The 26,372-nt window shown below is 38.6% G+C and overlaps 1 protein-coding gene across 2 annotated transcripts in view; it reads left to right on the forward strand.

Annotated features, from left to right (window-relative positions):
* The window catches only part of ACACA (acetyl-CoA carboxylase alpha), a 246,389-nt gene that overhangs the window by 159,224 nt on the left and 60,793 nt on the right, over positions 1-26,372 (forward strand). For both annotated transcript variants that reach the window (XM_044673681.1, XM_044673680.1), the window contains 4 exons: positions 18,580-18,849; positions 19,474-19,571; positions 20,846-20,966; positions 23,318-23,428. In XM_044673681.1, the coding sequence (XP_044529616.1) occupies positions 18,580-18,849; positions 19,474-19,571; positions 20,846-20,966; positions 23,318-23,428 (600 nt within the window). The remainder of the gene's footprint in view (positions 1-18,579; positions 18,850-19,473; positions 19,572-20,845; positions 20,967-23,317; positions 23,429-26,372) is intronic.

Raw genomic sequence — 26,372 nt, forward strand, 5'->3', positions numbered from 1 at the left:
TAGAGAAAGACTTTGAAAATCTCCTTTTCTTAGTTGTTAAAAATCTCTTTTGCCAGACTTTTTCCTGAAAAGATAAATTAGTCCTTTGACAGTTTTAACAGGTTTGTCTGAATTTAGTCAAATGGAATGGCTCTCTGCTGCTTTGCCCTCCCTCTTCTTGTTCTTGGAAAAGTTGTAACCTGACTTTGGCAATTGTGAGTCATTTGGGACCAACCTGATGACTTAAAACTGATGGTGTTCCTTTATTCTGGGACAAATCATGATAGTGGTGCCAGCCCGTAGATTCAGCAATAGAAAAGAGAGAACCGCAGTGAGGGTAGAAACCTGCTTAGAGAGATAGAAAGGAAGAGGCAAGACTGAAGATGTCACAAAGGAAAATAGGGCCCAATTTGGCGGAAGAGTAGATGTTCTAAATAAAGTCCTTTAGGGATACATTTGTTCATGAGTTTCTTATTTAGAAGGATGATTATAAATTGCAGATTATCACGCTGTCATTTTATCAAATTAAGGGATTTTTATGTAATAACGACCATGTACCTGACTGAGCACTGTAGAGGATATATAATGAAACATAAGATGTAAATATGTGAAAATTAAGTCACAGTAAAAGCATTAATTAATAGTTGAAGAGACTGGTAGAAATAGAAGAGATAGTTTAGTCTAACTCCTTCATTCTAAAGTTCAGGAAACTGAGGTCCAAAAAGATAGAATGACTTCAGGGTCATGATGAAAAAGTTATAGGTAGCAGATCTTAGGAGTCAGACTCACTTGCATTGTAGTTAACAGACCCATCAATCAAGCAGTAAACATGTATTCAGAACCTATTGTGTGCCAGGGCACTGTACTAAGTTCTGGGGGTACAAAGAAAGGCAAAAATCAGTCTGTTCTCAAGGAGCACACAGTCTAATGGGAAAGACCACATGAAAACAACTGTGTTACACACAAGTTGTAAAATGTAGTATAAATTGGAAATAATCAACAAAAGGAAAGCACTTGAATTATGGAGAATTGGAAAAGGCTTCCTGTAAAAGGTAGGATTTTTTAGTTGGGCCTTGAAAGAAGCCAGCCCTTTAAAAACAGCCAAGAGCACTGGATTTGGAGTTAAAAAGAAAATTGATTGAACAACAATTTTGAATGTCTGTTCTTTTCTGGGCTATCTTCTTTGGTTCAACCTTCAAACATCATGCTACATCACTGCACATAATTTCAAATGAATATGTGTTATAGTATTAAAAGCCCTGATTTGTAAACAGGATATGGGTTCAGATCCTTGTTACACTGTTCAATAGTTGGGTGAACTGAGAAAAGAAAATCACCCTTTAGACCTCAGTTTCCTTCTCTGTATGAAGATGGGATTAATCCAACTCTGGCTATTTCAAGTTTTAATCACTAAAAGTGTAAACACCACCACTTAATTCTCAAGTGAGGGAGGTCTATGACCCACATGTGCAAGAGTGGGTGATGAATCAGAATCAACTGACTGCCCCCTGGGCAGTCCTAAGCAAAGCCTTAATAGTCTTAGTTGTGATTGGTACAAGTAAAATGAGAGGAAGGCACAGGAAGTGATGCAAAAGAAGCACCTTTAAAAGGGAGTTACAGCTTTCTGTGAGTGAGTTCTTCTTGACTCTTCACCCTTGAACTAAACCTGGAGGAGTGCTGGCTGAGTCCTTGGACTGCTTTATATTTCCCCTTTGAACTACCACATGGTGAGTGAAAAAGACTTTCCAGGATTGTTTTGAAGGGACTCTCTTCTAAAAAGAGGCTTCGTGACTGAAGCCTCTATTTTATTCGTCCCTGGGCCCTCAGTCCTCTGCTCAAGACTGAATCCCCTCTGGTTGAGGACTAATTAGCTTGGCCTGGGTTGAGCCAGGGGCCGGGGCAAAATACTTAGCATGTTAGGTTAGATATCTTACCCTATCCTCTTTCTGATTTTCTACTTTCACTCTCTCCTATATAAATAAATTGCTAAAAAATCATTTTGGAATTGATATTTATTCAACTCCTGGCGACTACCTCTTTGAATATTCAGTCCAACCAACCATAATAATTTTCCCTTTTACATTTGTAAATGATATCCAGATGATAACTAGATGATCTCCAAGTTCACTCTTAGCCCTAATTATATGACCTAATGGATCATTCGAGTAATTTCTTTAGTTGTTCAAAGGAGGAAGAGCTTTGTGGTATCATATGAGATTCCATAGTAGACGTCTTTATAGTTACTAGATTAGTAGGAATATATAGGAAGTCCAGAATCCTATTGTGCTTTGTTGTGCTTTGAGTAGTAAACAAACAAACAAAAAGCATCTAGTTAGGTGTTATTACAGAATACAGATGCTTCTTTTTGGTCTCTCCCATGCATGTGCCAGAATCATGAAAGATTCTGTGAGAGGTATTAATAAAAAACAAAGAATAAAACAGTGACATGTATGCTCACATTAGCACAGTAATTGAGGATGTACAGATGAGTCAGAAAGAAGGCTTTTCCTCATAAATGGTGAGGTCCTGTCTGTAGTTGGCATAGTACATTGCTAAGCCATTTTTTCCATTTTTCAAAGGGTATTTTGGTCATTCCTTTCATTTTTATATCACACTAATTTCTGAATATAATCTCACCCTTAACTTGCCTTCCTTTATCTCAAAGATTTTAAGAGAAAAAGGAAATTTTTAGTAAAATCCCCTCTTTTTACTGCAAAGCTTCTTAAACAAGATCCACAAAATTTGGCCCAAGTAGTAACATAAGAAAAGTGAAATAGATGAAGAAAATCTATCACCTTGGTTGAAGGATGGCAAATTACATAGCCTGTGGGCCATTTTTACAGACTTGGGTTTTTATAAACCATTCTTAGTTAGCTCTTGGCTCATACAAAAACAGACAGCAAGTCATAGTTTGCTGCTCCCTGGTGTAGACTATAATATTCAGTTGGATGGACAGCCCATAGAGGTGTCATATCAATAAGTATAGTTTAAATACATATAGACATAGAGGTAGGCCCAGGATTAAAAAGTAGGTAGAGGAAAGATTGACTTTTTTTTGGAAATTGTGCATTGCTCTTTTTGTTTTTTATATTTTCACTGAAATTGTTAAATTGATGATCTATATATCTTAGAGTTTGAAACTTAAGAGTTTTTTCCTAGAGGCAATCTGGATTCTTTCTTTTGGTTATTTTTCATATTCCAAAGTGCTGGACAGTTCTTATGGATTATTTACTTCATTATCATGTTTGGATTTTTTAATTTGGCATATTATTCAGGAAAAGCTATATAGGACCATTAAGTTGTCTTTATGTCTTATCTTAAAGATCATTTCTTTCCAGATTTGCCTCTACTTCTCTATTTTTGCATTCCAAATCTGTTTTTTTTCCTTTTAGTACTTTAGAGAAACCCTCTACTTTAGATGCATTTTTTCCTCTAATCTGATAATTGAGCTTTTAAGTTCTTCATTGAAAGCTTAATGTGTATTCTTTCCTAATGTCTTCTCTTATGGGCATTATTTCTCTTTTGAACCATTATGGAATTTCTTTTTGTTTTTCCATGTTCTCTTGTGAATTCACAGGATTCTATTTATTCCTCAGATAGTGGTTACCTTTTTTTGTATTATCATTGAGAGAGTTTTGTAACCCCAGAATTTAGTATTTGCCTTCTCTTTTAGTTTTTGGATTCTTTATGTTGTGATTTATTTGCTTGTATTTCCTGTTTGGCCTTTATTGAAATGTTAAAACTTATTTTCCTTTGGGTCCTCCCTCCCTTGTCATTTTTTGTTGTTGTCCAGATGTGTCCAACTCTTTGTGATCCCATTTGGGATTTTCTTAGCAAAGTTATTGGAGTGGCTTGCCATTTCCTTCTCCAGCTCACTTTATGGATAAGTAAATTGTGGCAAATAGGGTTAAGTGGCTTGCCTAGGGTCATACAGCTAGTAAGTGTCTGAGATCTGGTTTGAACTCAGGTCTTTCCTGACTATAGGCCTGGCACTCTATCCACTGTGCCATCTAGCTACCCTATCATTTGCTTTCTAACTTTTCTCCCTTGGTTGCTTAGTATATCATTATGACTGGGACACTTTGGAATACATTTTCCCTAGCCTTCTCCCTTGTTTCGTTTTAAAATTACCTGGCCTAGGTTGCCTGACTCCAGATCTGGCAACTATACTACACCATATTGCTTTGGAGACATTGTCTAATTTCTGGATCCCAACCATCCTTGGTCTGGCTTTGCCCATGACCAAGTGGGCCCTGTGGATGTCATTGCACTTTGCCAAGGTTTTGATTTTCAGATTTGTAAAATAAATGTGGCTGAACTAGAAGACCCTGAAAAAAATAAATAAATAAAATTGCCTGGCCTATGTCCCTATGCTGAACTGTCTCTGGGGTAATAGGATTAGCCCCAGATATGGTGGTCCATCTCCTTTCAGGCCTAGAATATCTCTCCTCACCCCTCACACCATCAACCCCCCAGCTTCCCAATGTCTTTCCCTCCTCATTTCCCCATTCCTATTATGTTACCTCCATTCCTCTCAAGTCTTTCATTATTTCTCCAAACTGGGTTGAATTTTTTTCTGCTGCTTTGTTTATGATAGGAACAGGGCTGGAATAGACACTGTGATAGAGTTGAGGCAACCCTACATACAACCTTGGGGGTCAGCATAGACTGGCTGGAAGGGGTACAGAATGAGCTCTTTAAAGAGTAGAGCTCTCAGGTGTTAATTCCTAAAGATTTAACCATATCAAGGTTTGTAATTGTCTGAGACATAATTCCTCTTTCTGGAAGTTTCCAGAGTTAATTGAGTTTAGAGAAAATGACTAATCTTGCATCTTTTTGTTTCTGTGAGTCTATCAGTCATAAGATGTTTATTAAGCAACGGTTCTATGCTGGTCACTGTGCATAATACTAGTTAAACCAAACAGGGGCAGCTAGGTAGCCCAGTGAATAGAGGCTTGGAGTTAGGGGGACCTGGGTTTAAATATGGCCTCAGATACTTTCTATCTGTATGATCCTGGACAAATCACTTAACCCCTGTTGCCTAGCCTTGCCCCTCTTCTGCCTTAGAATTTAATTCTAAGACAGAAGGTAAAGGTTTCAAACAAACAGGCACCCAAACTAGCTTTTAAGATACTCAGTCCAACTGGGAAGAAATCTTAGAAGTAATTCTGTATCTTAAGATATGTACATGATAAAATGGAATAAATCAATTGAATGAAGGCTCTGACATTAAGATAGACTGGAAAGGCTTCCTGTAGGAGAGATTTTAGCTGGAATTTAAAATAAACTAGAGAAAACAAGAGACACAGATGGAAAGGTAGAGAATTCCAGGCATGAGGGACAGCTAGTGAAAATGCATGGAGTTGGTAGCAGTTAGGTTGCTCAGTGGATAGAGAACCAGGCCTGGAGACTGGAGGTATTGGGTTCAAATGTGGCCTTAGTTACTTGCTGGCTGTGTGACCCAGGGCAATACACCTAACCCCAATTGCCTGGCCTCTTTTGCCTTGGAACCAATACATAGTATCTATTCTATGTCCGAAGGTAAAGGTTTTTAAAATGTGTTTTTTTTTTTTTAATGCATGGAGTTAGGAGATGGAAGGGCAGCAAGCAAGTCAGTGTCACTAACTAATAGAGTATTTGTAGAAAGTAAGGTGTAAGAAGACTGGAATATGGGGGGGGGGTGCTAGTTATAAAGAGTTTTGAATGCCAGAGGATTTTATGTTTTATCCTGGGTTATTCTGACAGCTGAGTGGAGGATGAACTGGAGAAAGAAATGAGGCAGGAAGACCAACCAGCAGGCTTTGTAAATGTGTAGATTGTTGAGGCCCTACTCTAGGGTGGTGGTGGCAGTGGCAGTGAAGAGAAGGTGATGTTATATGAAAAATGTTATAATGACAAAATTGTTGGTCCTTGCAACTGGATTTGATATGGAGGAATGAAAGTAAGGAGTTGAGAAAGATAAATAGATTGTAAGCCATATGACCAGGTGGATGATTGTGCTCACCTCCAGTAATAGGGAAATTAGGAGGAGAGGGTTTAGGAGGAAAACTAATGAACTCAGTTTCGGACATATTGAATTTAAGATGTCTAAGAGACATCCAGCTAGAGATATGAGATTGGAGGATATATTAGGGCTGGATAAATTTGATAATCTAATGAACTCAGTTTCGGACATATTGAATTTAAGATGTCTAAGAGACATCCAGCTGGAGATATGAGATTGGAGGATATATTAGGGCTGGATAAATTTGAGAATCATTAGCATATCTAGCAATGATTATTGAGCCCTTTAGAGCTGATGAGATCACCAAAGCATAGTGTGTAGGAGGAGACTATAGAACCCTGAGTAACACCTACCATTAGTTGGTGTGACCTGGATGAACATCCAGGAAAGGAGATTTAGAGTGTATGATCACATAGGCAGGAAGTGAGCCAGGATAGAGTATTGTCATGGACACCCAGAGAGAAGAAAATAACAATAAGTGGGTAAGCACCATTGTCAAAGCCTTCAGAGAGGTTAAGAAGATGGTGATTAAGAAAAGGCCTTAGATTTGTAAGAATTACATTTAAGGGGCTAGTCCTTAATAAAGTTTATTAGAATTACTTGGATAGGTAAAAGCAGAGAAATAGAGGGAAAAAAGGCCTAATCTAGCTACTCACATGGCTTCTACAGTAGCACCCCAGCATGTAAATTCCTTGGTAGGTCATCAGAGACAGAGAGAGCTTATTTCCTTGTCTTGAATCTTTTTAACCTCCGTTTCCCTTCTGGGTCAAATTCAGTCATCTGTGGATCAAGTGCACGTAGTCCACAGCTCCATAACCCACACTAGGTGACATAAATAGGTGACCAGCCTAGTTGGCATAAGTGATGTAGCTCCAGGAGCACAGGCAGGACAACATTCCGTGCATGATCCTGGGAGAGGATTCCCTTCACACAAATTTCACTATTAAAAAGATCACTGGTAACTTTGGAGAAACCAGTTTCAGTTGAATGATAAGGTTAAAAGCCAGACTGTAAGATTTAAGAGAGCAAAAGGAAAGTAGAGGCCCTAGTTATAGATGTCCTTTTTCAAGAATTAGCCACAAAAGAGAGAAGAGAGATGAATGAATCCAAGCTTGTCTGAAACAAAGGCCCATCTTTTTAACTATTCTTATGATGATTCTGTATGACTTTGAGTCTTATATTATCATAATCTCTAAAGAATTAAAGTTGAGGGTCATCCAAAGGACAACAGGAGAGGCACATGGTGGGTATGAGTCATCTGGAACATAAAGGATGCCATCAGACAAATGCTTTTTAAAAAATAATTAAAGGAAATGAAGAAAGGCTCCTCATGTAGTGAGTGTGAGAGCTAATTGATAACCTATGGACATTGGTATTCATGCAATGCCAGTTGAGCTTGGAGAAAACTCCTGGCATGTTGGATGTACTCCCTATGGAAGATTTTATGGGAGGGCGTGAACAAATGGGTAAGGTTGAATGAGTTGCAAACTGCATTGTTGGAGGAAATACCCACACCCAAGAGATCATCCATCCACCAAAGTATCATGTTAGCCAGGGTCATCAAGAAAAACTTTACTGTGGAGAAAGGATATGATGTAGCATTTTAGGTAGGCAGTGAAAAGGCAAGCTTTGCGGCCTTGGATTTATATGCAGGGGTCACTTTCAAGGGAGTTAGTGGTACTCTGATGGTGCTCACCATGATGAAAAGGTTGGGCATGAAGAGAAGGGTAAAGAAAAGTTGAGCAGCTGTCTTTGTTGTATTCAGTATGAGTTGACAATTATAATGTATTGGACTGGACCAAGAGAGCAAGTTCAAGGAAGAATAGAGAAATATATTCTCCTGGCATTCTTTTTCTCTCTTCTTGGTGCAGAGGCAAGAATTGGAATAAGATTTTCAGTTTCTGGGTTCAGTTTATTCACAATTTTGTGTCAAAATAATTTTCTTCTTCATTGTTGATGATAATTAATATTTATATAGTACTTTGAGGTTTAAAAGTGCTTGGGGCAGCTAGGAGATTGAGTGGATAGAGAGTCAGACTTAGAGAAGGGAGGTCCTGAGTTCAAATTTTGCCCAAGCACTTCCTAGATATGTGACCCTGGGCAAGTCACTTAATCCAGTTGTTTAGGCCTTACTGCTTTTCTGTCTCAGAACAGATACTTAGAATTGATTTGAAGACAAAAGGTACAGATTTAAAAGAAGGAGGGGAAAAAAAGACATCTTGTGCAACCTTCTTTATGAAGTCTGTCCTAATCATTGTCTCTCCTCCCAATGCCAGCTGAAAGGACTCTCCCAAAACTAACCTATATTTACTTCATTTGTATTCTTTATATGCTTATGTATATACATATTCTTCCTCTGGTAGGATGTAAATTGTTTATGGGAGAACCATTTCATTCATTTCTGACTTCTCTGTACTTGACATAGTGGTCACTTAATAAATAATTATTGATTTTGAAAAGCCTCTCAACATATATTCAAAATTATATTGTTTTCTTTGAAGATACCTCTTACCTCTTTACTGGGATTTTCTTATTCACTTCTTTTTGATAGTTCTTAAAGAGTAGGCATAGTGGTGATGATGGTGGTGGTCACATGGAAATACTGTGGTAAAAAGCATTTTTTCTGCAACAGAGCTCTTGAAGTTCTCTAATGCCATTATTTCTTCCCCCATTAACAAGTTCCCATCTCTGTTCAGTTGTCTACATGGCAGGTTTCAAGTTGCTCTGGTTTTTAGGGGTCCTCCCAAATCCTAGATCCTCTGCACTTAGGGATTTCCTTTGTTATTCTCCATTATCTGCTCTCTGATAAGCATACTCAACTTTTAGGTGTTTTGAAGAGGTTTTACAATGAAACCCTATAAGAGAAGTAAGAGAACCAATATATAGTAACACATTTTCAAAGGTTCTCATAGTTCACCCAGGACACCAACATCAACTGGAGGATATTTGTTCTCATTTTTTATCTCCCTTCTTTCTCATTTTTGTTATGTCTTGACCTTGATATTCAGTTCTAGTTCCAATGCTGTGAGTTTGCAGGTTAAACATTTATTGTTTGAGTCTGTCAAGATTGCAAATGTTGTAGTTTGGCTATTTGTTGCTCTGATTGAATGATCATTTTGAATTAAAGTTCCATTTAAGTATAGAAGGAGGGAGCAGGTAGGTGGCTCATTGCTTAGAGAGCTAGGAGGTTCAAATTTGGTCTCAGATACTTCCTGACTGTATGACCCTGGGCAAGTCATTTAACTACCAATGCCTCACCCTTACCATTCTTCTGCCTCGGAATCAACATATGGTTTTGATTTTAAGATGAAAGATAAGTGTTTTTTAAAAAAAAAAAAAAAGAATAGAATGGAAGGAGTATCTAACATGATTTTTCAGTTCCTACTTCTGTTTTGTGTAGTATTTTCCCCATAGATATCCTTTAGCCCTGATGTTCATGTTGGAAGGAATCTTGAATAGATGATACTCAGTAAAGTATGAAGGGAGGAGTAAGGGGGATACTGTGTAGTCATATTGAACCCATTGGAAAGAGGAGAAACAAGAGAATATAAAGCATTATGTCTAATTTGAGGTTCCTCTTTGGCTCAGGAGATCTTAGATCTAGATCTATATCTTATGTATAGGAACAGGTTTGGATATGAAGGACAGAAATCAGAACTGGTAGTTTAGGGCTTGTTTTTTGTTTAGGGAAAAGAGATAAAGGTGACCTTAAGGTTTCTTTCTAGGTTGTTCATCCTATTTCCATAGTATGGGAAAAGAGATTGTTTCAGGGCAGATACTGTGTTCAGATATAAAGATTATGTTAGTCTGATACTACATCCCAGAAACTGAATATGGTGTACATATTATGCAAGAGGATGAGCAATAGTAACTTGATGTGAGAATGGATTCCTCCAGTTTAGGTTTGTGTGACTGTTGCAATATATCGTTAAAATTCAGTTATAACTGGAGTTGATAGAGGCCAAAGGGGAGGGTGTATGCTTGCTTTTCTCTGTGTCTGTCTGTCTGTCTCCCATCTCCTTCCCCTTCCCTCAGGGAAGCTCATAAGAGGGCAAATGAACTATTGCACCCTGATATAGGTAATGCATTATTCAGCCTTTTAGGGGAATTGGGGGGCATTTTATAATCATCTTATATTTGGAATTGCTTTGCTTTATTCTTTAAGTGATATCTTGTTCCTTCCTTTCTATGTCTTTAATGAACAGATACCATAATGCCTTATTTCAGAAGGTGATTGGATTTTTTCTCTGTATTATGTGCATTTTGATTTGTATTTGGCCAAAGGTATGATATATTAAATAGCTCATATTTATCTGAGGGTTTTTTTTTATCTGTTTCTTAATGCTGAGAATCACAGATTGCTGTGTAGAAGGCTTCAACCAGCCTGATTACAGTGGATGTGCAATTGGGTTGAGGAATGTGTACTCAGAGCTTATGATCACTGGCCCGGCTGAGTCTGGGTGATGCATGTGGCTTTCCAGGGATGCTGCTATTTACATCTGTTAATGGCACTTCTTGATGGCCAGCTCCCCAATGAGGTGATATGCAGCAGCCTGGAGACGAGAGACCAAGGCTGCAGATGTTGCCGGGCTCCATTAGGCAGGACCAGGAGAGCTCATCTGGTAGGCTTTTGTATTTTTTTAAGAGATGGGGAGAGAATGAAAAGCATTACTTATCCAGGTATAGGGGAAACAGACAGGCAGGCATGAAAAACTGCAGTTACAACTGGGGTTCAAGTGAAAAGAAAAAGAAATGGAACCAGAGAATAGAAAAGGGAAGGGGGAAAAAAATTCACCCTTACATAAGATGGAATTAAAGGAGAAGAGGGCTGAGATGGTTGAAGGTGGGGTGGGCAGAGAGGGAGGGGGAAATGCCACCCATACCTCTTAAAAGCCAACATCATTTATCTGTATGACTGAACAGATACTGCTGCAGAGAGAGAGTAGAGACTTACATAAACAAACCACAGTACAGCAGAGATTATCCCCCTTGCCCCCCAATCCCTTGGTTTTATGGTGCTGCAGAAAAGCAACAATACAGAGAATCTCTCTTGATACATGTCATGGTAAATCTTTCCAGAAAGAGGATAGGAAATGGATATGGATTTCCATGTATACCTGGAGTAGCTAAGCTTAGGAGAGGAAATTGGTTACACTGCTCCCCTCAAATGACTGGAATAACTGGCATCTTCAGACAACAAAGGTGATAGGTGTTCCTGGAAAGTTTGGGGATAATTTACCATGAGAGGTGAGGGCCTTCTCTGTTCTACACTTACTATCTTTAGCCCTGGACGCCTTTCCTAAAAGGGATCTCATGAAGGATGAAGAACATGATGTATCCCAGGGAGCCATAGGTTTGGGTAGTTGTCAGTTCTTTGACAAAAATGCATACTCTAACATGATCAGTCTTGTTTTTCCCCACCTTTTTAAAGCAACCCCAATAGTAGGAGCTGTGACAATATGTGGTGTAAAACCTATAATATATTAAACTTGCACAACATAGTTTAATGAGTACAAGGATGTCATCTTCAACCGTTTCATTCCCAAGGGAATATGTTAGCTGTGTATAGCAAATCTTGGAGGCCTTGTTTATTTTTATTTTTATTTTTTTTTTAAACTCTTACCTTCCATCTTGGAGTCAGTACTGCGTATTGGCTCCAAGACAGAAGGTAGGCAATGGGGGTCAAGTGACTTGCCCAGGGTCACACAGCTGGGAAGTATCTGTGGTCAGATTTGAATCTAGGACCTCCCGTCTCTAGGCCTGGCTCTCAATCCACTGAGCTGCCCCTTGGAGGCCTTGTTTAGATATAATCATGCCTTTGGAAGAATAAATAAGAATTTTAAAATCATTGGAAGGGATTTCAGAGATCATCTACCACATTAGGCATAGGGCTGGGTACTGGGGAAACAAGTACAAAAAATATAATAATCTTTACCATCAAGGAACTTAAAATCTAACAGTGAAGACAGCAGTTACATATTTAAATTCATACAAAAGAAACATGAGAAGAAATACAAATAAGTACAAAGTAGTTAAATATAATGTCATTGCAGTGGGAAAGGAGAAGGGAATGAAAAGCGACTTCATGCCCAAACCTGCTGTGTTCCAGACACTGTACTAAGTGCTGGAGATACAAATATGAAAAAGAAAAACAGGCCCTTCCCTCAAGGAGCTTATAATCTAATGACAGAAGACAAAACATAAAAGAAAGCTGAAAGTGGTTGGGAGATAAGGGAAAGAGAAGTGAGGGACCATTATGGAGGTTAGTACCCCAGTGAGAGACCATTATGGAGGCTAGTCCAAGGCATGTAAGCTAATTGGAAATAAAAAAAATTACTGGCCTGAGAACCCTTTTTAAATATAGACTTTGGAAGGAGTTCTTTGTGCCACCCTCTAGTGAGAACAAAGAGAAGGAATCAAGGATGTTAATGAGTTCCTAGTACCAAAACTGATGCAACCTCACAAGATAACAGATTTCCTGATAATGAAGTTTCCTGGGACCATCATGGAGTCCTGTCCAAAAGTGAGTTGAAGATAAATAAATATTATGATTGAGCTGAGTCTTTAAGGAAGAGATAGATTCTGTGAGGCAGAGGTAAGGAAACCATTACAGGCATGGGAGACATCAATTACAAAAGGCATAGAGACAGATGGACCATGTGAGGAATAGAAACTTGGTCAGTTTGGCTGTATTTTAAAGTATGAGAATGGGAATAATGCTCAATTAAGACTGAGGCCAAGGGCTTGAAAAAAGTAAACAGAGGAGCTACTATTTTCTTCTGGAAGCAGAGGGGAATTGTTGACATTTCTTGAGTAGGGAAGTGATATGGTCAGAGGTATATTGTACCTAAGGAAATTTAGTTTGGCAGCATGCATAAGATGACCCAATGGAATGAAACACTTGAAGCAGAGAAACTGTTGAAGTAAACTAGGTTAGAAGTGATGAGGTCCTGAAATAAAGTAGCAGATATCTAGTTGGATGTAAGTGATATTATATAGAAGTAGGAAAGTCAAGATTTGGCTACTGATGAGATAATGAAATGAAAGAAAGGAATTGAGAATAATATCAAGACTACACATTTGGAAGACTGGATGGGTAAAGGGAAGTTTGAATATTCATGGGGTTTGGAAGAAAGATGGGTTCTGTTTTAGACAGGTTGAATTTGAGATGTTCCATTTTGAAATGTCCAGTAGGCAGTTGGTGATATGGAACTGAAGCTTAGTGCAGAGACTAGAATTGAAAGCATAGATCTTCATAGAAATACTAATTTAACCCATGAACCTTGATGAGGTGACCAGTAGAGAAAAGAAGGCCTAGGACAAAGCTTTGAGGTACATACATGTTTGGGGGTGGGGCGTGTTATCCATTTTGTTGGAAAACCTGTAGTAAGAAGGAGCCCATTACCTAATGAAACAGCCCATTCCACTTTTTAAAGAAAGTTCATTATACTATGACCATTCATTTTTTAAAATTATTATTATTTTTTTAAAATCCTTCTGCCTTGGAATCAATACAATGTATTGGTTCCATGACATAGGGGCTGGACAATGGGGTTAAGTGACTTGCCCATGGTCACATAGCTAGGAAGTGCCTGAGGCCACATTTGAACCTAGGACCTCCCATCTCTAGGCCTGGCTTTCAGTCCACTGAGCAACCCAGCTAACCTGTCTATGAGTAGCCTTTCTCTAGCACTTTAAAGTTTACAAAATCCTTTAAGTCTTCTCACAATGGATTCTCACAACAATCCTGTGAGAGAGATGCTGTTTTTATCCCTAGGACAGGAGGAAACCAAGGTTTAGAGAGGTTAATGATTTCCAAGGGTCAATTTATGTAGCACAGGCAAGAGTTGAACTCTGTTTTTCCTCTTTTCAAATCTAGTGCTCTGTTCACTACACTACCTACACACCCAGTTATTCTTCTTTTTCCCTCTCCCTTCCAGAGAGCCATTCCTTGTACCAATCAATAGATATTTAATAAACACCTATTGTCCCTGCTCTTAAGTGTAAGAAGGAAAATTTAGGTATTTATAGATATATATTAAAAATATGTGGCCGCCAGGAATCAACAATTTAGGTTGATTCCGTAATTAAATCAGACCCAAGTCAGCATCGGGTTGAAGAGTTTATTTACAGTCTGGTAGGTAAAAAGTAGGAATAAAGAGAAAAAGGGAGAGGCTAGTCCAGGCCAAAGGCCTGGACGGAGAGAGAGGAAGGTTACAAAGCTTAATAAATGAAGCTGTAAGCCACAAGGCCCAACAGCCAAATAGGCAGAGTTTAGAATTGGCCCAGCAAGGCCAAGGAAGTCAGTGTAACTTACCCACGTGACAATATAGAGCGTAAGCGTTCTGTGGTCTCAGGAGATGCTTCTTCTTCCAGTTGGAGACGGCAACTGCCCCCACAGGAAGTTCACTAACTTACTTAAAGAGATAGTGTCTTTCATCACTTCCTGTGGTCCACCTCTAATTCAAATGGACAAATGGCAGTTTCTACATTGATTTGGACTGCCCAAAGGGCAGTCCCTTATTCTTGATTTGTTAGTTATTGTCTATGAAGAGGGAGAGGATGATATGACACCTCCCTCCTTTATAACAGTGCCCAGGCAGGATCCTGCAGGTCAATGGATGAAGTCCCACCTGGGGTTGATTGATATTGTATAATGGGCTCTTTAGCTTGATAATGGTTTGTCTCAGACTGCGTATCTCCCTTCCCAGAGAAGCTAGGAAATAACCATTCCAGGAAGGTACTTTAAAAGGCTTTGACTGCATTTAACAAAGATGGGGTATTAGGATTGGTTAGAGGTATTTGGGACACCCTAATTAAATTTGGTAATGATAAACTCTTAAACTGTAGGCAGGTAATGAATCAGGATGGTTAGCTCCTCTCTGGTCCAGCCTGGCCACAGCCACACCAGAGTAGGCAAACTGCTGCTTGACGTTTCAGCTTCTTCTCTGCTAGATGATATGCCTAACCAGTTTGAGATATCCACCCCTTTCCACCCTCTTCTTCTTCTCCTGCCCACTTCCCGGATCCCTTCCAGGCCCTGGGAAACCTAGATAACTAAGATGGTTGATTTCCTAATATCTAGGGGCAGTAGAATCAGAGATGATGGTCTGGGTATAGGTTGATGATGTTAACAGGAACAAACAGGAGGATCTTGCAAGGTTGGGCCCAGCAAGTCTTAATCCCACAAAAGACCAGGATCCACAGATCTCAGGTCTCAGGGAAGGAAAGGAAGGCCCTCCAGGGCTGCCAGGGTGTTTTATACCCCCCTGGACCAACTGCTCTCCCCTGTCTTCACGGCCCTCTGGAAACATTCTGATATCCAGTGGATCCACCTGTCAATCAACAGTGTGAATTCCTGGCTCCCAGGGTTTCAATATAACAAAGGTAAGGGTTTAAATATATATACACACACACACACACACACACACATATATATATATATATATATATACATATATATATTCATTCTACCCATAACTTTGAAACATATATCATATATGATCTGCTGGTATGCTTTTTTTTTTTTAAAGTCATGTTCATTTAGAATATATTATGGAATGTGTTGATCTTAGTTTACTTTCTGACAGACTGCTCTCTAGTTTTCCCAGCAGTTCTCATCAACTAGGGAGTTTTTTCTAAGTGATTTGTTTTCAGGTTTATCTAGTAATAAATACTAGTTTTGTGAGTTCCACTGTTCCTGATTTCTCCCATATCTAATCGCTTCCTCCCTCCCTGTCTAGGATAAAGGGGAGGTGGGGAGGTGGGGCATGGCACTCGGTCTAGGGGGTGGGATGAGGGCAGGACCCAACATTCTGTCTCTGAAAGGTTCACTGTTATGCCATAGATACTTATATGCCATGTGATCATAGGTAGGTTACTTACCCTCTCTGATCCTTGAATTCTTCATCTGTAAAATGGAGACAATAGCACCTACTTCAGAGTTGTTGTGAGGATCAGTTTAGGAAAATGTGGCACATACCTAGTAAACCTCATAGCTCTTTATGAATGCTAATTATTATCATCATCCTCACCAAAAAAGAAGAGGGACTAAGAACTTTAGGCAGATACCTACATTTTAGGAACAGGATGTTGAAAGATAATCCATCAAAGGATATTGAGAAGGAGCAGTTAGGTTGGAGGAGAACCAAGAGAAATTCATCAAAAATCTAAGATAGAGTAAATATTTAGGAGGAAGGATTTGGACAACAGTGTCATATGTGACCCAAAAGTTGACTAGGATGAATACTGATAATAGTCATGAGCTTTAGCAATTAAGACGTTATAGGTTACTTTGAAAAGAGTAATTTCAGTTGAATGATGAGGTCAAGAGCAAAATTACAAAGGAGTGACAAGTGAACAGGAGGAGAGGAAATGGAGCCAATAAGTATCGACTTTTTTTTTTTCTAAATTTGTAAAAGAGAGGAGAGGTATGAGATGATAGCTTGAAGCAGGGGTGGCAGAGTTAAATGATTTTTTTTGAAGGATAGTGGATTGTACTCACTTTTTGAAAATTGGAATGGGCCAAAAAGAAAACTGACTCCTTGAGAAAAGAAGTAATAAAATTAAAAGATTAGAGAATACACACACACACACACACACACACACACACACACACACACACACACACACACACACACCCCCTTTCTACTCCTTCCTTCCAATCCATGCCTTTTTCTGTCAATACTTTGTAATGGTTCCAAGGCAGAGGAATGGTAAGTGCTAGTCAATGGAAGTTAAGTGATTTATCTGCGGTCACACAGCTAGAAAGTGTCTGAGACCATATTTGAACCCAGGAACTTCCATCTCTAGACCTGGATCTTGATCTACCAAGCCACCCAGCTGCCCCCAAAATATATTCTATTGAAAATAACTACCTGAAAAGCAGATCAAGGAGATAATAACTGAAGAATCACAAGTCTACCTGAATATCACAATTAAACAAAAAAAGCCATTCAAGAAACCATTATGGGGGAAAGATAATGAATGCTGGTTTGTACATGATGAGTTTGAGGTGTCTTCTCGTCATTAGGTTCTTGTTGTCTAATGGTGATTGGTGAATCAGTAAGATGAGTGCTCAGAGGAATCTTGGGCCAGATGTGTAAATCTATGCCTTATGACTATAGAAATGATCATTGAACCCATAGTTGGTGCTTGAGATCATTAAGTGAGAAGGTAGAGAGGAGAACAGATAGGAATAGACATTTACATTATAAATTCTATGTGCTAGGCACTGTGCTAAGTGCTTTAGAAATATTATCTCATTTGCTCCTCACAACAACTCTGGAAAGTAGGTGCTATTATTATTATCACCATCCCTGTTTGACAGTTGAGGGAACTGAGGCAGTCAATACTGAAGTGACTTGCCCAGACTCATACTGCTAGCTTTTGAAATAGATGTGAACTCAGGTCTTCCTGATTTCATTTCTAACATTCTGTGCACCTAACTGTTAGCACAACACTCAGGCTTAGGGTTTGCTTCTGCTTCTGGCTATCCAATGAACTGAACTCAAATGTCCTTTCTGTTCTAACCCCCTATGTTTCTTGGATTTTCTCACATAAGAGCATATCTTCTTAACATGCAATTCTCTACTTTTCTCTTCCCCCTTTACTTTTCCTATTCCTTCTGAAAATTATGCTCCTCCAGAGCCATATTTCAGTCATGGGTTGCAAGTCAAATCTATAGATATTTATTAAGTGCTTATATATGTCAACCACTGTGATGGGTATTCATCCAGTGAAGACTCAATGAAACTGTTAGGTCAATTGAACTCCTTGAGTTAATCAGTACCTTTTTCTAGCATATGTATCTTTGGGGTGGTGGTGATAGATATTTCAGCAGTGGAATGGCTCTCTCTTTTTTTTTTTTTAGTTCCTGGAATGCTTGCTATCATTATATAACCAAAATTTAGAGACTATTTATTACTAAATGATAAGGGTACAGGTATAAGGTACTAGTCACCTCTCCTATTTCAACAACAAACCCCACTAACTCTTTTCATTGACAAGTCAGGATTTTTCTCTGCCTCTTTGGACTTTTTTTTTTTAACATAACTATTTTAGAATATTTTCAGTTCCAAATTCTCTCCCTCCTATCTCTTTCCCACCAATTGAGAAGATAAAGAAGCATGATACCCATAATGCATGAGAAGTTCAGATCTTTTCCCTTTGTTTTTAATAGTTCTTTGTGATAAGATGAAAGTTATTCATTGAACCCCTTTTCCCCTGGGGGAAAAAAAAATGAAGTCTAGGAAAGAGAACAGACTGTATTTTGAACATAGATAATGGTTATTTCATCTTTGCAAAAAGGCAACCATCTCATAGTTTGTAAATCATGGCAAGGTGTTACGTACTTTCCTTATTTGCTGGAAGTGAGATGTTAATAACAACCCCTTGAGAACTTTTGGGTCAAACTACTTGTGATTAAAAGAAAACCTCTTCCTCCTTTCTTCCTCTTCTTCATCCTCTCCTTCCTTCTCCTTCATTTCATGACTTCTCTTTCCACTTTCACACAGCCTCCTCCCATGGAATTGTCAACATATCAGAGTTGAGACAAAAAGGGCCCTTATTTGTTTATTCTTTTATTCCTTTTGCAGATTGGCATGGTAGCTTGGAAAATGACTCTCAAGAGTCCTGAGTACCCAGAAGGTCGAGATATCATTGTTATAGGAAATGACATCACCTATCGAATTGGGTCCTTTGGACCTCAAGAAGATGTGCTATTTCTTAGAGCTTCTGAGCTTGCCAGGGCGGAAGGTATCCCTCGAATCTATGTGGCAGCTAACAGCGGAGCAAGAATTGGGTTGGCTGAGGAAATACGCCACATGTTCCATGTGGCCTGGGTGGATCCTGATGATCCTTACAAGGTAAGAATAAAATGAAAAGCTAAAGACGTACAATATATAGTAGCAAATAGTTTATATGTAGAATATGAAAGTTCATTTATTATGATTTGGAAATGTGAAATTTTAGCTGTTAAAAATCACAAATTGAGGAAAGCCTTGTGGTTAAAGCAAAGGCCAAGAATTTGGGATTAACTATTAGCACATTGCATAGATTTCTGATTTCTTTGAAACTGGGGATTATCTGTTTCTCCTTTACACAGTTGCATTCTCCTTATACTGTTTAGTTTTGAGAAATTAAGATGTAATAATTTAAGAGTCTCTTTTGTGAATGAACTGTCATTGAAGGCCAGGCAGTAAGTAATACATTCTCTGACCCTGATGAAAATGAAATGAATAGAATGTGCCTGAAGTTCAGGCTGAAAGATGTCTTGTTTTACAAAAAAGATGTCAGTGACTAGCAAAATAGTCACTTAGATCTTTCAAAGTAGAATTGTCTATACTAGAATTATATTAGGCACTACCTTCAAGAAGTGATGGGGCAGTTTACAGATGACTTTGAATTAGACTATATAATGTATGTTTTGCAGTATCTACCAGCTCTGTGATGCCAGGAAATAATGAGTTAAAACTATTTGTGCTTCACAGGGATACAAATATTTATATCTGACTCCTCAAGATTATAAGAGGGTCAGCGCTCTGAACTCTGTTCACTGTGAGCATGTGGAGGATGAAGGAGAATCCAGGTAGGTGCTTAAAGAGCGGGTGACAAACTATTGGAAGAGGAGATGTAGTGTTTTCTTGTCTGTCTGGTTAATATAGTAATGAATATTGTCAAGGACTGTAGGTCACTATAATCACTACAAAAGTTGTTTTAAAGTCCTGGGTCAGGAATGAGCTGGGTCATAAATCAGTAAATGTGAAATGTTGACTCCTCTGAAGTAAGGATAAAATGCAACAGACCAGAATAATATAACCAAAGAAATGATGTGTTGGCAAGGTCCTGAGTTGGAAGGATTTTCCCTATCAGTAATGCTCATTGAACACATGTGTGTTTGTGGGCGTTGTCAATCTTGTGAAAAGATGAGCACATCTTTTCCAAATTTGAGACTGCTCAGTAAAATACTCTCTGGTTTCACTCCTGGTGAGAAAACCTCAGTAGGAGTGGACCTTATGTCCCAAGGGGACCCTAAATACCCACAGAGGACAAATTGAGAGGGATTGAGGACTAAAGCAGAGAATGAAGAGGGATCTGGGAAGTAAATATAAAGCACCAGGACTGATTTCTAGGACAAAGGAAAAAAATGATGGAGAAGATAAATAAAGAAGGGAAAAAAGAAAATTAAAGGGAAGCAGGAAGAGCCTCCATGGTATAGTTATTTATTATTTCAATTTGCAAAAACATACGAAGTGCCAAGTCCTCTGGGCATGTAAAACAACAAATAATATTTGGTCACCTCTGCTTTTCAACTTTATATTTTTCCCTTCCTGTTATTAGCTCCATTCCCTATTTTTCCATTGTCAACTAGTGCTCCTAATCTCCTGCCAGGAAGACTAATGACTGTCCCACTGGAGCTATAGGATGCTCTCTGTACTACTTGGACAACATCTCATCTCCACATTTTGTTTCATCTGCTCCTTCACAAGGCCATGGCCAGAAAGTGGTCATTATGAACCTTCTTTAGTTTTTTACTTAGAAAAGGAGATGTTATGAAGCTTTGGCTTTCTCTCACCTATTGCTTCACTCTGTTGGTGCTGATCATTACTTAAAATCTCCACTATTTAATGACCACTACACATCATACTAAGGAATATCCTTTCCTTGCTTTGAAGAAATTTGCTTTATAACTAGAAGATGTAAGGCCATATTGTAAAGTAAGGCAGAAGGAAAAGGGGATGTATGAAGTACATGATGGAAAGGATGTTGGGTGATATTTAAAAAGTTAATTTTTGGCAGACTTTTAATGATAATTATTTTATTTCTTTGGTACTCATAACTTGGCTTGGTTGTATCCAATAGGTACAAGATAACAGATATTATTGGGAAGGAAGAAGGACTTGGAGCTGAGAACCTCAGGGGTTCTGGGATGATTGCTGGAGAATCCTCATTGGCATATGATGAAATCATCACCATCAGCCTGGTAAATCTCTTAGTTGCCAGGATGTGTATTTTTTTTTTTTAAAGATAGTGGAATTGAATTCAAAACCGCCATTCAGTTCATCTCATTGCTGTTACAACCTACGTGAGAGAATGATTTGGAGAGGTTATTTTAAACTCCTTGGGGGATATCTGTTCCCAAAAGTTTACTCTGTGTCTGAATGAAATTATTTTAAAATCCAGTTTATGGTGAATACAAACTTTTAACTAGTGTGCACAAAATTTTCATAACGGTTAATTTTTTTTAAATGTCTACAACTTACTCTTTTATTCTTTGTAATTTAAAGTATGGCTAATAGGAATAATTGAAATTCCCAGGTTAACCAACTACCTCTAATAGTTTCAACCTTCATCTTCTCCACTTGGCATTTTACTAGATCGAAAAACAAATAGCAGAGTACATTAGTTTGAGTTTGAGTTTGAGTTTAATCTCTTCTCAGTCTATCTAATTTAGTGAAGGTAGCAGTCAGTTATAAAATGGGCAAAAGGTGGAAAGCATGAGGAAAAAGCAGGGAGTCTGAGTGGTCGACAAGATGTTTGATTGAATTCATTCTGAATAATCTAATATTGCCTAGGTTTTATTTTCTAGAATCATAGAATCTCAGAGTTGGAAAGGAGCCTAGAGATCATCTACTCTCATTCTTAGTATGCCTTCTCAGTACTTTAGATAAGTGACCATTTGGCTTCTCTTTAAAGACCTCCACTTGCTGTGTGACCCTGGGCAAGTCACATTGCCTAGCCCTTACCACTCTTCAGCCTTAGAGCCAATACACAGTATTGATTCCAAGATGGAAGGTAAGGGTTAAGAAAGAAAGAAAGAATATGAAGAAAATATTAATTATGCAGATGAAATTTAAAAAATATATATAAAGACCTCCACTTGAATAGAGCTACTTATTTTAGTTTGGAATCGGTCTAATTCTTAGGAAGTTTTCCTTTTATCAAGTCTCAATCTTCCTTCCTGCAACTTCCCACCATAGCTCTTGCTTTGTTTTGGGGGGCCAAGTAAAATGAATCAAATCATTGCTCCACATGCCAGTTCTTCATATACTTGTATTGCTATTGTATCTTCCTCTCTTGCTCCCATTTTCCATGCTGAACACCTCCAGTTTCTTTTGCCAATCCTGGCATGGTTTCACATGCTCTTACTTTGTTGTATTATGTTGGCTCCACTCCAACTTACCAATCTCCTTTTGTGACAGCAGAATTAAACATAGTATTATATGTATTAGCTGACCAGGGCAGAAAATAACAGTGCAATAATTTTTTTCTTTCTGGACATTATATTTTCACTAATACAACCTAAGATCACATTAGCTTTTTTGATTACTGTGTCCACTCTGCAGCACACCAAAACCCAAGTCCTTTATTATGTGAACTGTTCTTTAGCAGTGTTTTCCCTATAATATACTAAATTAGGTGATTTCTTTCAGAATCCCAGTTCTGTCATAACATGTTAGCTACTCTCCCAAACTTTAACAATTATGCCATCCACAATTTTGATAATTAAACCAACTAGATCTTCATAGAAGTTATGGATCAATATATTGAACAGAGCAGGACACAGGACAGCACCCTGTGCTACTCCTTTAATATTCTTCTCTAGGTCAGCATCATTCCGTTAATCACCTCTCTTCAGATTCTGGTCATGCAACCAATTTTCAGTCATCCTAACTTCTCTTATTTAAGACATACTTCTTATTTTGTTTTCAAAAATATTGTGTAATACTTTGGCATATGCCGCTCTCCTGTCCTGTCTGACAGTGACTCGGCAGTAATCAAGTTCTTTCAAGTCCCTGAGATAATTGTTGTCTAAGCTGAAGAACTGAACTCATTGAAGGCAATTAGGTGTTCTCTTGTCATGTCTTCATTGATCTTATTTTCAATGCCTTGGTAGTCATTTTTATTCTATATTTTTCAGTCTAAAGATCATTTTCCTAGCTGAAAAAAGCAAAATAAGACTTGAAGAATCATTATCTAATTTTGCATTGTTCATTTTCATCATCTAATCTCCCATGAGCATCATTTCTGTCCCCTCTATGATCTTTTTTTCGCCCTGAGGATGGGCCCAAAAAACCCATTTTTGTTGTCCTGAGTTTGTTGAAAGTAATAGTTTATTTGGACTTTAATGTTCCTGATGTTATTCCCTCTTTACTTGGACTGAGGAATTGGCCCCTGATTGTTGTTATAAATAGAACAAATCCAGAGAAACACACCTGGTGACTAAATGTCTAAGCTATCTATTATTATAACATCATTAATTAAACATAAACCCTCTTGTAGATACATGATGTCTGATATGTGTATATGTGTTGTGGTTTTTTTCCTCCTTAGGTATCTTGCCGGGCCATTGGAATTGGAGCTTACCTAGTCCGGTTAGGGCAGAGAACCATCCAGGTTGAGAACTCACATTTGATTCTGACAGGAGCTGCAGCCCTCAACAAAGTAAGTGTATGAGGTTTTTGAGGGAGTTTTTAATGAATCTTTGTGGTACTGAGTATGTATTCTCTGTTCAGAGCATGTGTGTGTTTCTTTGTAAATCAAACCCTCCCCTTTCTTCTCTTATCCCTATTAGTTCTTCTGGTTTTCTGGAGAAGCCAGAATTTGAATGTTTCATTGAAATAGAAGAGGGACTTCTGTCCCCCAATTCTCTGATCATATATAGTTTAATTTATTGCAATTAGTTTGTACTTTTGATGTTTTGAGGACCCAGGACAGAAGAAAGTCTACTTATTACTCTGGGAATGCAGGAGTCTCTGTGATATTTGAAAAATTTATGCTGCTGAGCCACATTACTGATTGCTGCATGTCCTACTCTTGTCCCTCCTGCCAAAAAAAATTAAAAGTAGTTATCCTTTCCTTCATTCTTTTCTTTCTCTGCTACCTCTGTTCCCTTAGCTTTATTATTTTCAGTGCCTTTCCTTCTCAGTTGCACCTCTTCAAGTTTTTTTTTTTTTAACGAAGCCATATAAATTTGCTTTGATCTTCCCTTTTAGATAATTTGTCCCTTCAAAGAAGTAGTAATGTCAAGCAATGTCTGGCTTCCAACATTTGGGACTGAGGGCTGTTCTACTAGCTAACCTAGTATAATCTGACTTTGTATGTTTTGGATAGAAATATCAGGACTTGCACCTTAAAAAAAGCAATATAGTCTTAGAGGAAAGGCTGTCATGCTGTTGAAGAGGGTACTGTGGAAATTGTTCATATTGACAGAAATAGCTAGTGGATTCAGTCACTCAGTTTTCTAACTTTTTTTTTAACTCTTTTCTAAGAGTATGAAAAGATAACTGGATACATACCAGACATTAGTGGTTTGAACTTTCTCAGTTTAATTTTGTAAGTAGACCATAGATACCACAGGTGCTTCTTTCCACTTTGGGTATGATAAACTTCTCCTAGCACAAGTTCAGAAATTGTTGATGTCTTGCCAGGCACCCTACAAGGGACTAAACATTCTAGAGAAGAATGTTAAGTAGTTGATATTTGAAGATTCTCTACTATGCTTTCAGTTTCAAGTGAAAGAAGTAGCAAGATACCATGTCCATTGATCCCTTTGGGGAAGAAGTTAGTGTGCACTTGATCTCATTGGTTTTTCACAAGAGAATCTGAAAATGTCAGATTTAGGGGAAGCAGCCATGTGCTATTTACTGGCCATTTTAGACAGAGTCCGTGTTAAGAAAAGACAGATGCAACTAACATAGCAAACATGACTGACCTTCCCCTTTGGGGAGTAGCCAGAGCACAGAAATTGTGCCCTACCACCACTGAAGGAGATTATTGTAGGGAGAAAAACAACTGAGAGTTTTAAATTATTAAGTTGCTCTTTTGGTTACTTCTTCATATGTGAAAATGATGAATGTTAAAGAGAATTGTAGGTACTCTTTTCCATTGAGATAGTGTTCAAAGTGAATCTCTGGATATTTGCTGTTCTTTGCATACATGGGCAAAAAACTAATTTCCAAAATGTTTCCTTTTTACAGTGAGTTTTATTTTTCCCCCTGGATAATGTATTGTGTGTGGAGAATCTTATAGAAATCAAAGACATTTATTTTCTTGGAAACTTGCTACTTGCATTTCATTCCTGCTATAAGGCATTATGGATTATTTCTTAAAATCTGTAGGCTGAACTGTTATTGATCAAGCTCATTATACTTACCTCCTCTTCAACCCATAGGACTGAGTGTTAAAGGAAAAATCTAGTTGCAGGGAGAAAAGACACTAAGGCTGGAGCTGGTACTTCCCCAAAGACTGCTCACATCTCCTGAAAAACATAATCATTGCTTGCTGAAGACTGGAGCAGTCCTTTCTGGAGTTTTCCTCAGCTTGCTCTGAATGCTTCACATTCTTTGTGTCCAGTGCACCTCAGCTGTCTTACTATTCATCTCATGCAGATTTGTGAAGACTGTCCTTAGATACAGTTCTTTTGCCCACCTGATATGAAAAGGAAACTCTTTCATGGCTATATTTTCCCATTTGCTCCCTCTTCCCTGCTGTCTTCTATCCTCTTTGTGCCATATCGGTCTGTATGTGTGTCTGTCTTTTTCTTTGTGTGTGATGGATGCATTCAGGGGTGCATGTGGCTTCTGCTGTGTGTTTCTGTGCCTGCCTGTCTATGCATGTCCTTTCCTCTCTCCCCTCTGTCTCTCTGTCTCCTTCCCTTCTCCCATCTCCCCCTCTCCTTCACCCCACTCTTCTTTCTTTCTATCATGGCAGGCCTCCCACCCTCCAACTCTGGTCAGGGTATCTCCGGTCCCTCAGTTGTATCTCTTTGTGTGTCTGTGTTTCTCTGTGTCTCTGACTCACAATGGAGCCCTCTTCATTTTATGTCTCATCACTTCTGCTTATGGCAGGGGTGTATATGTATATGTAAAGCAGAGCTATAAGGGTCATGTGTGAGGCTTTTAGACTGTATGTGTTTGACCCCCAAGTCTTCATCTTTTACATTAAATATTGGGGTGAAGGCTTGGAAGATGGGGTACACAGAGGCTATATTAAAAAAAATCTTGTGCACTCGTGCACATGCCAATCCCGTTGACCCCCTTGAAAATGGAAATAATGATAATGCGCGTCTCCTGACTGCATCAAAGTATCAGCACATCAAAAGCCAGGAGGCATGAAATGCAAATGATAAAGTGAAAGCAGATGGATTGTGCATGATCGCCTGATGCCCAATGAATTTTAAAAGGTGCTGGTTTGCAGGGGGTGGGGGGTAAGGGGGGACTGAAATAAACACGTTATCCCTGCAATTTTTTTTGTTCCTGACGCTCACTCCTGACAATATTTTTTCACACTTGAGTGAGCACCCACTCCATCTCTCTCTCTCTCTCTCTCTCTCTCTCTCTCTCTCTCTCTCTCTCTCTCTCTCTCTCTCTCCCCCTCTCTCCCTCTC

Source organism: Gracilinanus agilis, chromosome 4 (genome assembly GCF_016433145.1).
Source record: "Gracilinanus agilis isolate LMUSP501 chromosome 4, AgileGrace, whole genome shotgun sequence".
NCBI lineage: Eukaryota > Metazoa > Chordata > Mammalia > Didelphimorphia > Didelphidae > Gracilinanus > Gracilinanus agilis.